The 12,566-nt window shown below is 31.2% G+C and overlaps 1 protein-coding gene across 2 annotated transcripts in view; it reads right to left on the reverse strand.

The window, feature by feature from the left end:
* Positions 1 to 12,566, reverse strand: part of LOC146539506 (zwei Ig domain protein zig-8-like) — a 75,544-nt gene that overhangs the window by 45,712 nt on the left and 17,266 nt on the right. The window contains exon 2 of one of the 2 annotated variants that reach the window (XM_085208258.1): positions 10,136 to 10,371. In XM_085208258.1, coding sequence (XP_085064384.1) covers positions 10,136 to 10,175 — 40 coding nt within the window. In that variant the 5' untranslated portion in view covers positions 10,176 to 10,371. Of the gene's footprint in view, positions 1 to 10,135; positions 10,372 to 12,566 lie in introns of those variants that run through there. The other variant, XM_085208259.1, reaches the window with a different exon arrangement.

Raw genomic sequence — 12,566 nt, forward strand, 5'->3', positions numbered from 1 at the left:
TGGACAATTTCTCCACAAAATTTGGATTTTTAATTTTACTCATTTAGTGTAAAATAAATAAGATCATATTAAATAGTGGTATCACATCTCAACCGCTATAGGCTGAAGCCAACGTCACGCTATACCTCGACAGCAGAGCGAAGAAATGGAAAACTAAATTTAAATAAATATTTCATTCCCTCGAATGGAGATTGAACCCACACCCTAGTGTTCAATTTAATCCAGTACTTAAATTAAAATTAATAAACACAAATTATATCCCCATATTGAATCCCTTTTTGGACATTATTCTTAAAGTACCTATTCAAACATGACCTTTATAAGAGCATTAGGCTTACATAGCTAAGTTTTATTTATGAGAAATAAAAATTATTTAAATGTTATATCGAAATTTATAGTTTAATATTCATTTATTTAAATAAAAATACTACGTAAACTTTAATAATACCAACGGGTTAGTAACTAAAAATATATTCTATTTACAATACATCCAAGAAAAGATACTCAGAAAAAGAATACTTTTCTCTATTTTAAAACACATTTTTATATATAAATATCTATTCTTACACCAGGGTTGACAGTATACTAAGTCGACAGTAATAAATACCCCACTAAAATGATCGATACCCTCCTCTATGGGGATAAAAGATGCAGACGCTCAGATATTAGACATAAAAAGTGGAATATATGAGCTCGTGCACTCTTTTATATTGAAGTCTTTACGACAACGAGTAATTTAAAAGAAAAAAAGCTCTCAGTAGGATTTACTGGAAAGGGGCAACAAAGTAAGATAACATGGAATTAATGCTTGCAAATAATAGGAATGTGAAATGAACCCCCATGTGGATAATATACGAGTATATCTGTAGTGGAGGGGTTGAGGGTCTAACTTATTACACGTATCAGATGTGTTCAAATATTTACTATTTGCAAGAACAGAACCAAAAGCTTTTAGGGATGATGAGCTTTCACTGATATATTGTTACTAAATTGTCTATGTGGTTTATTAAATTTCTCTTTTTTTTGAGGTTAAATGTGACACAGGGGTGAAGTTCAGGTACGCCATTCAAGTTGTAATGCCTCTAGAATTAGGCAGAAAGAGGGGAGTGTCTTAAAAGAATTGGTCGTAAAAGTGAGAATAGACTATTTAACTTAAAAAAAGATTAAGTATTTATTTAAAAAACCTAATTCATTGCTATACATTAGCCGGCTACCAGCGAAGTTTTGAATAGAAAGCCCAAACCGTATAAAAAGCTATGATGAAGGCAGGTCATAAAATTTGTGTGAAAGTAGGTAAATTGTACCTTTTACGTTCGTGCCTTATATGAGTATGTTACTTAAAATGAGCGAAGATTGTTATTAGTTCATATGGAAAAATGAAAAATTCTTAACGTTATGTCCAAGTTCCGAGTTTTAAGTTTATTTTTTTGTATTTCATTTCCAGCTAAAGACAAAAAACAAACTTAATCTTTAAGTTTTTTTTATGCAATAAATCCAGTTTGTGTAAAAAGTGGAGAACGGAGCGCCTAGACACTTAATTCACTATCTGGAAATGTAAAAATGTGGAGCTGTAAAGACATGTAAAATACTTATTATCTATTCGTTTGATAATTAATTAACATAATTTATCGATAAAAAATATCCAAATCGTAAACATACTCGTATGCTAATATTTTAGCTTACTTTAGTAATAGCTGCAAAAAAATAGTACGTATACATAATATATAATATTCTTAGTTTTTAATGCTGACCATGCCAACGAGGTTAACAGCGGGTGTGTACGGAAATAAACATAAATATAATGAAGGGGTTGTTTATTTTATAGAAACGCTAAGTTTCACACTGCCTTTTCCATAAACACTGAGTGGGTCTAAAGGAAAAACTGGGCTACAATATAATGGAGAATCAACGCCGTTATATTTTAACGAGCTGAAAAACAGTAGGCGGTAGAAAAAAATTAAAACCTAGCACGCACTGGTGACTTGGGTCACGGAATACTAATATCCTGGCAGCACGACGTGGACTTTGTTCTTTAGTGTTGACAGTGTTGCTTAATTAATATATAGAGCAGAAGGATAAAATCAGCAAAAAATTGAATATTTTAAAATTAAGTTAAAGTCAGATAGAAACAAGAATTAAGAATTTTGTGGGGTAGATAACATACTGACTTTAAAACAAAAATAATTTGTATTTATATTACAAGGATATTCATATACGTACAACAATAATAATTATAATAATATAACTTGCTAAAATTTAAAAAATATCAAAAACATATCTAAATAATTTCTAATATTTATTTACCTAGTATTACCATAGTATATTCTATAACAACTAACGAATATTGCTCGTAAGTAGGACGCTCGCCTCTTGTAAAGGCGTAGGTAGAATGTCCCGGTTCCAGTACACCATAATGCATCACATGATAGAAGACTCAATTTCCTACTGCGCTTACCTAAAATGGCGTTTACAGCTACATTTTCAGTTTTAAAGAATAAAGATTGATTTTAAATTGATTATTAAACTGTATATTTTACCAATTATTTTAATTATTAATTTCTTCTTTTATATCAACAATTAATTTGATAAGTAGAATGGGAAAAATTTGCCACGACAGCGGTTCAAGGGAGGTCTCAATCTTCGGCGCTTCTAGTGTTAACACCCTAACTATTTTTTTTTTAATATTTTCAATGTACAGAAATGACTTTTCTACAGATTTATTATAATAATGTATATAGTAAAATCTCAAGACAAATAAAAAAATCTTTGGGCAATTTTTATTCAGAAAAAAGCGAAGGCTAATAAATTGCCAATGTACGCATCCATACCTTACCCGGAACGGTTTGTTATACAAAATTACTAATTTTAACAAAAAAAAATGATTCTTTATTCACTTAATCGCCAAAAACCTTTTAATAAAAAGAAACTAAAGTTTTATTCCAGTCACGTAAAACACTTTTAAATCATAAAGGAGTTATTAAAACCGTTAAGTGCTGTACGTATCGTAAAGTTGCTTGGGTATAAACAAAAAATATACGAGTATTTTAAAGAAAATTATGAGAACTACATTTAAGATTTTTTAAATGTGTAATTTTGTTATTAAAAACATTTTATTTTAACAACAGTTGAATTATATGGAGTGAAGCTCTCTTTGAGAAAGATATAAGTATTTAATTTTATTTATGGAGATGTATTTCCAATCAGTACAAATGTAAGAAAATATCGTGATTGTGCGTAAAAAATTTAAAATATTTAAAAATGTTAAATCGTTTGGTTGAATCGCGTTAAACAGATTGGCTATTTTTTATTCATCTTTACAATATATATTTCAGTGAAATTGTTAAATTGTATATTAATTTTCTTAATATTTATGTTTATGTATGTATTTTTTTTTCTTTTTATAGAATATATATATAGTGTGTGTATATATGTATATGTAGTTTATATATATATTATGGTATATATATATATATATTTATAGATTCAAATATAATATTTTTCTGTTATGCACTATACTCTCCCCGCTGTTTCACAGATATCCACTTCCACTGGTAGGCTGGAAGAGATTTCTTTTAGAAATAAGCCCACCCTTGTCAACCAAAGTTTTCTTCTTTAAATTTCTGTATTTTGTTTTGTGCAATAAAGAATATATATATATAACTATACAAAAAAGTGGAAACTGCATTCATTATTTTATTTAAATTTAAATACCACGAATTTTATTATTATCGATATTTTTTAAAAAAATACTTATTTTTCTGGCAATTCTCATTGAATTTGCCGAAAATTTATACTTAATATTAATCCAACGACCACCTTCATATACAAACAAACCATACCCCGTAATCGCGTTTCAAAAGGAACAAAAACCCTCCATAGCGATCAACTATCTCGAACAACCGAATCGCGGATATAAGAACGCATTTTCCGCAAGCTAAAATAACCTTTGTTATATATAGATAGCAGAATTCAATTTTGAGGGGATCTCATTGTGTATGACTGCTTTGTGTGTTACAGTCGGTCACTAATCCCTTTCAACACGAAACCCCAAGTTCCATTTGGTCTTATTACTATTGCTGTCACCGCATCCCGTCACTATTTCTTTGAAGATACGCTGACGAAAATCTCTTACTTCGACTTCTTTGATATATGTATGTATAAAATTTTATATTATATATTTCATGTGGGTTTATATTATAGATGTGGCAAAGAAAACAATATGTAAGACCGACGTGAAAAAATATTGTTTAAATAGAGGATATTATCAACACTTTAAAAAGAGCCTAAATTTTTATTTTAAGACTGATAATATACATACAGAAAAGAATATGTACGTACATATCGATGCTGGAAAGCGATTTTGTCGTAATTTCTTCGAGTGGAAATCGAACCCGCAACCTCTATCTAGTTCTATCTACCTAGATTCAACTCTGAACCCCTATCGTGTGGAGTGGGCAAGATAGACAAAATCTAACTGGGTCAGAATGCTGTCACATTTACGGCCATCACCCCCATTTAGGGGAAAATAAACAAAAATAAACTGTCATAATAAAGAAAATAAAATACGTCATAAACACGATAATACATGTAATTTATTACGGAAAGATTTTGTTATTATTTATTGAGTTGAGATCTCTCTTAGAGGAACGGGAAAGATTAATGACGTTGTAAGAAAAGGTCTAAAGTTTGCGCCTTATTTCATATGCAGGTTTCGACCTCCAATTTTTCTTTAACACACCAGATACTTTTTATCCGAAGATCAGAAATAAATTTTCTGAACGCGTGTCATACATTTATAAAGACTTTTTTTAGCTTTTTCTATAAATGTAGGTATATTTTTGTTTTTATCAATTAATGTTCAATAATATATTTAATTATTGATAACAACGCTAAACAATCAGGAATTTTAATTTTGTTATTTCTTAATGTTTATTTTTTATTATTGTTACTTCTAGTAATAACACAGCGTTTAATCTATCTATATATATAAAATCGAAAGGTCATTCATTCACTCACTCATCACGAAATCTCAAAAACTACCAGAGCTAGGAGTTTCAAATTTTGCACGGAGGTTACCTGTAGGACGTAGGTGCTCGCTAAGACGGGAATTTGCAATATTCCACTTCTAAGGGGTTGTTTTCGGGGTTGATAATTTGTATGAAACTTCGTTACTACAAGTGCTAAGAGTCTCAAATTTTGCACAGGGATACTTTTTATGACGTAGGTATTCATGGAGACAGAAATTAATAATAACGTAGTTTACGCAGGCGAAGCCGCGGGTGGCCAGCTAGTTAAACATATATTTTAATACTACGACATTTCAAATATTGAAAACCACTTAAACTATAAAATATTTTAGTTTACTACTAAAATTTTAAATATGATAATAATATATTTTTGATAACATTTTCTAATAGAAAACTGAACTCGTATCTAAGCAATTTCTAGAGGGAATTCTATCGAGCTCTTAGATAAGTGTCCTCAGCGACATGCACCGCCGTCGCCCGTCACGTTATCGGTTAACCGGTAGTGGAGATAACTCAATATATGTATGTCTGTATATAAAATATTTACTATATTATGAAGTATGAAATTTAACGTTTATTTTGTACAGGTTTTGATGTCGAACTTTTGTTTTGTTTTAATTTATTTATTAGTTATTATTTTTAAACGAAACGTGAACGATTTTCATTTGAATTCGTTCATCTTTTTTTAGTATAAAGATGCCGTTCACCGCCAATGATATATGATGATAGAGCTTAACGCCGCGCGATGTCTTAATAGAACAGGCAAATTACCTGAGAAGGTTTCCAACCACCGCATGGCGTTTACATTCAGACGCTGCCACATTGCGGCACGGCGTTCTTAACACGTTTCTTATTTTGTAGGTTAGTTCATCTTAGACTTCATAAAGACATAATTTTGGTCGATATAAGAAGTATGAGCTGTAAAATCATTGTCCCAAATCGTAGAAAAAAATAGAAACTGTATATTTTTACATAGACAGAGCAGTATGGCGAGGTCTAAACTGCGCTTGAAAGACGTTTATATTATATGCAAATATAAACTTGTCAAGTGAAATTTGAACCCATATCCATCGAGTACACTTTCCATTACGCCACTGTCTTTAATACCTATATTAAATCAAATTAAATCAGCTTCACGCTGTATCCCGCACACAACAGGGTAGGCAGAGGGAACCCAGTGTTAAGACACTCCGTTCCCCACTTTCTGCCAAATTCTGGAGGCATTGTGTGTGTTGAGTGGCGGAATTCTACGCCGCTCCTTGCCTCGACACCAGAGGAAAGAAATGGAAATAAAAATGTAATTAAACATTTTCAGTTCCTCGAATGGGGATGGAACCCACAACCGTCTCTGCGTCACGACGGCCTTTTAATTATTATACTCATATACCATACATCAGTTTATAGTAAAATGTCCGCCCACTTTATGTAAATAAATAATTATAATATCCGTACGTTAGAAATATAAGAAGCCTTGGACAAAATGAACCACTTAAGTAAATTTGTTTTCGCCTTCTCCATCTTTTAGGGGGGGGGGGGGGGAGATTATTCGGTAGAAATACCGTTTCTTGACCTTTCACGTCAACCGTGACATTTTTTAATAATAATAATAATAATTTATTTATTATTGTGTTTGGTTGTAGATTTATTGCTATATCTTTCATAGCGAAAATGAAATATATAATAATTATATTGTAATACCCGCGGCTTCGCCCGCTTGAACTACATTAGTATTAATTCATAATATAATATAGATAGTATAGATAATTTTAAAAACAATATCTATACCTATATTGAAAAGCTAAAGTTTCAACTATTTAAATGAAACAATTATTCCGTCGAAAAAATCTTTTAAAATGGTATATTTTTTTATTTATAAATCTATTGACATAGAGCAAACACTAAACGTTATGAGAAGCTTGCCAAAACACAGTAGTGAAAACTATATTCAAATCGGTTTAGCCATTTCTTAACTCAGCGTGATCAAAGTTACAGACAAACAGAAAACAATCTGTATTTTGTTAAATCCATGTACCTGAAGGCACCGATCAATTACGATTTTATTATAATGGGATATTCGTTATTGAATATAATGCCTGCCCTAGTTTAGTTAATTGTTACAAGACTGTTTATTTTTACTTAACAAAAAAAAGAATAAATAATTGTAAATTATAATAGAAGTATCTTTTTAGAAATAAACGTAGATTATTTACCTGTGTGGGCTATACAAAGAATATAGGCTAATAGAATTCTAACTAAAAATATTCCTTATAAATATTTTTTTACATGGTTAATATACAAAATTGTAAGTTTAATTGTTGTATTGTAATAAGTAATGAAAATCGCTCTTTAAAAATAATTTCTTAAGAAAACGTTTATGGAGAAACGTTTTTTAATATCATTATTAACTTATGTACTTTTTTTAGTTTTATTTATCCCGCATGCTCTACTCTCTACTCAGCTCTCCACTCACCACCCAATTCTGGATTACGTAACGATGCGGTTTGCCTCAGCACCAACGCGAAGAAATGAAAATATTAAATATTTCATTACTTGAGCGGGAATCGAACCCACCATCTGTCACGCTTACGATCTGAACTTGCTTCAACTTAAGTACATTACATACAAAATCCTTTTCAACGATATCATTTTCCACAATATTATCATATCGACTTTACCTTATATGAACATGACCTAATTCTAACCTGAACGCATAATAGACTAAATCATGCATTATATTGTCAAACCACTGATAAGGAGCTAAGCTTGTTAATAGTGAACTCTCATTAGTGTAGAGGTGGCCTCTCCACACAACCACCATTAGAGGGTATTAACCCTAATGCATATAGGGAGGTAGGCCTTATATAAAATAATTTAAGCTTTTGAGCTTTTTGAGGCGGTTGCCTGTATAAGGGTATTTTTAAACTCGTGGCTTTTTTTTTATTTATTTTCTTCTTTCGAGGTTTGGGGGGAAATCCAAGAATAACTAAGCTAAGTTTACCACTGACCACTTTAAATAAATTATGATAAAAAAAATCAGCTTCACGCTTTATCGCACACACAGTAGGGAAGGCAAAGGCAATCTAGTGTTAAAACATTCCGTTCCCCATTTTCCGCCACGCCGCGCGCTTGCCTCGACATCAGAGAAATGGAAATATACATTTAAATTTTCATCTCCTCAAGTGGGGATCGAACCCACAACCAGACGGTTTTACAGTCACTCTGTGGCCCTGCGCCACGACTACCCTCTACATCATAATATCTTATTATCTCATCACATCTTATAGTGAAGTTTGTATATTATAGTACATAAAGCCTTAGTCGATAACTCTATATCTAACTCTATTTCATAAATTATACGGTCCAAGGGAGCGCGGCAATGGCCAACCTAAATGTACCAGCCCTTGTGAAAAATAAATCTAAAATAAATGCCCGCCAACGCCGTTGCTTCTTTTTACTGGATAAAATAAACAGTGTATACGCTTTGTATAAAGTCGGCTTTCCCAACAACTTATCCGGTTTTTGTGAAGAAAATTGTTCCTTGTATTTTTTAGAGCTCTATAGAAAATTCGGTGGAAATTGATTTTCTTGTATATTATACATATATACTAGCGGCCCGCCCGCGGCTTCACCTGCGTGAACTACGTTATTATTAATTTCTGTGTCCAAGAGTACCTACGTCCTATAAGTGACGCCCATGCAAAATTTGAGACTCCTAGCATTTGTAGTAACGAAGTTTCATACAAACTTTCAACCCCAAAAACAACCCCTTAGAAGTCGACTATTGTAAATTCCCGTCTTAGCGAGCACCTACGTCCTATAAGTAACTCCTATGCAAAATTTCAGATTCCTAGCACATGTAGTTTCTGAGATTTCGTGATGAGTGAGTGACCTTTCGATTTTATATATATAGACGTAGAATTTTAACCTAAATCAAATTAATATGTACATATATTTTCGATATGAAGGTAAATCGTGTGGAATTTAAAGCCTTAATTAAATGTATTCATGTGCTAGTAAAATACTTTGATAATGTTAACCACGCTGTCATATGTAGTATGGGTTTGATTTTCGCTCTTTGGATTAATTATGTACCAGTCAACATCGCCAAATATCAAAATCGATATGAAAATATAGTTTCTTAAAAGTATATATGTAGGTTCAGTTTTTTTTTAATAAAAAAAATATATATTTTACTCCGTTCTATATATAACGTTTTATAGTTTCACAACATTTTCAAAGATATAATCTCAATACAAATCCTTCAAGAAAGGCTACGTAGCTAACGTAAATCCTAAATGGTTTCATTTTAGAAGCGTGATTTTAATGAAGTGGAGACGTAAGCTTTTCGTGTAAAGGCTGGATAAGACAGTGTTTAACGTCGGTTGATTATAAGAATTTTACCAAATGGTAAACATTGGTAAATAAATGGTAAATGATTCTTGATTATGGTTTTGAAATATTATACATGGGAAATTTTTAATATACCACCATTTCCAAGTACTACAGTATCTTACTGTACTTACTGTACATTGAAGGTTTAATGCACATTCAATACAATCGTAGTATAAATGTTTAAATTATTATTTATTCAGTTATTATTCATTTTTGTGATCTGTTGAAACAAAGCACCACACTGAGTTCCAACATCCAACTCGCCATTTCTGAGAACAGGATTCCAATCTCGACTGTATCAATCGAGATTAGATTCAATTTGGTTTGTATTCCCATTCCTATTTTTAACATTAAGTTTTTCCAGTCACTATGTTACACGAGAAAGAGGTTTATCAACTATGAGAGATCTGTGTAGCATAATAACTATAAAATAAACTTATACTTTCATTTATTTTTAATGTATATTTTTTTAAATTAATATTTTCTTAATTTAACATCAATAATTTTCACTGTCCAAACATATTCAAAAATATTTATTACACATAATATTTTACAAATAAATCGACTATCACAGCTACTACATGTAGCTTTTAAGGACATATAATAAAATAAATAATAATGTATCATATTAAAAAACTAACATATATCAATATTATTTTTTTTTACCTTGAAATTTCATATAAATGAATAAATAAATATAATTAAAAATAACTTACCCAGTCTGCCCAAAAGATACAGTAGCGCCGGAAGCCACATCACGGCTCGTTCTTCACATCATTACACATATATAACGTACATTATACTTCACTACGCTTTTAATTCAGTATTTTATCACAAATAATCACTTTTTCTCGACAATCATTTTGTTCGTTTATTACAATTTTTCACTCTTTTTATGTTTATTAGAAACACTTTCAACTTTCAAATTTGTTGTCGTTGTTGTTGTTTATACCTGTAAAAAGAATGAGATATATTAAAAAAATCTTGAAAATTAAATAATGTATCGTAATTGATAGCATATAATTATATGTGTTTATTTATTATATATATAGCTTCAACAGAACATTGTGCTATTTGTTTATCACTGTTATATAAACAATTATTATTAATATTATATAAACAATTATTATTAATAATTATTAAACTCTTATTTCATTGAAATCTAACCAACCCTTGTAATTAAGTGTGCGAAAGGATAAATGTTGCTCATTAAATACATTACAAAGATTAATAGTCACTCTCTCCATACCTGGGAGAGAACCTTCAAGTTAATAAAGTAAAATTTGTACTTTAACAATATAATAGTGAAACTTTACACTGTAATCTTAAATAATTTGTGCGGAAAGTGGAGGACGGAGTGTTTTGACACTAGATGCCCTCTCGTCGTAATAGAGAGCACCTTGTATTAAAAAAGTTCCGCTTACCGCCTAAATTTTAGAGATGTCGTGTTGAGTGGGAGGACTCAACGCCAAACTTTGTCTTGCCCGAGTGAAGAATTGTGAATAATTCATTCTCCATAATTCGGATCGAGCTGACAACTACAATATTTACAATTAAAGGCTGTACTACTGCGCTATGATGGCGTCATAAAGATAGCTTTTTTAGCTTTTCCCGACCTTATCCCGAACATAGCAGGATAAGCCGAAGGAATCTGGGAACTTGTTTTTAAAAAATATTATGTGAAACATAAATTCATACATATTATGATAACAGCAAACGTTTTATAACATTCAAATAACAAGATCGAAGGTGAATTGCCTAGAAAATAACCTCAACCGTCCTACAAAAAGCTATTTCTTCAGCTTAATTTCATCGGTGAACAATGTGTGTGTTCAAGTCGGCACGATATTTTTTTGTAAAAAATACAGAAAAAGTAGTGTTTATTTAGCTTCACGCTATGAGTAAGCAGACGAAACCCTATACAAAGACACTCCTCACGTTCCACGCGTTCGGCGTAACTCAACCCCGCCCTTTGCCCTGTTACCAGAGCGAAGAAGTTAAAATATTAAACGTGCCATAATCTGTTGATAGCATAAACTTTTGTAATATAATGTTAGTTTAAATAAATATTTATACGAACGCCCGTTCGACCTCTGTTCTTGAGAAGACAATTGCTCCATTTCTGCGAAGTAGGCCGTTTGGGAGAATTTTATATACTGTAAGGAGGTTTCTCCAACCTAAACTTAATAAATGCGTATAAAGGAAAATTTGAGTGTAATAGAGAAATTTAGTTAAACGTAGCGTTGACATGTTATATGGAAAGTTATAACTACAGGGAATTTAGTTTTCGTTTATAGCTGATCCTAAAAGAAGTTAATTCTAAGTTATTTATATATTTTTTTGTGTGTACATAAATGTATATATGACTGTATGTATGTAAAATAAATGTATGTTTGTAAAAGCTTTCTGGAGCATCGCTAGTGTGGTCGAATGGACTAGGAAATGTATATAATACATGATACATATGAAATGCCTGAGGTTACTCTAATCGTAGGTACGTGTAGTATCGTTACGATAAATATGATTTAATATTCTTAAAAATTCGTCGATAAATAACAACAACATAAACTTTAGCTAAACAAATTCTATTTTTTTTTCACGCTATATCTCACATATAGCTGGATAAGCAGAGGGATACCTAGTGCTAAACACACTGCCCTCCACTTTCCTATGAACTTGTTACCAGAGCGAAGGAATAAAAATATTAATAAACAATAACTCATACCCCGAGTGGGAATCCAACCCCCAACCGTCGCCTTTGCAATCACACACTTCTGCTTTAAACCACAGTATTTTGAAACTAAATTTCAAACGGACTTACTTTCCTTATGGTCCCTATAAAAATCAATTTATTATAAACTATATACCATAATTATTTTTTCGATAATTTAATAGTTTTTTATAGCATATTGAATCAACATTATGCTCCCATACACTTGTTAATGGTAGATTAATTCCGTTTATCCCTTAATCCTTATATTGTAGCATAAAAATGTAAAGTGGAATACGCAGCGCTCTAGAATCTGTAACGATAAATATTTATTTTACTTAGTAAACGATTTATAGTAAACAGAAAACAGAATTTATGATAGCCATTAATGCTGTCGATATATAAATAAACTAGTGGACCTGAACGCGGCTATGCCC

The sequence above is a fragment of the Heliconius melpomene genome, chromosome 4 (assembly GCF_056956725.1).
Source record: "Heliconius melpomene rosina isolate 202511_hmr_F chromosome 4, ASM5695672v1, whole genome shotgun sequence".
Taxonomy (NCBI): Eukaryota; Metazoa; Arthropoda; class Insecta; order Lepidoptera; family Nymphalidae; genus Heliconius; species Heliconius melpomene.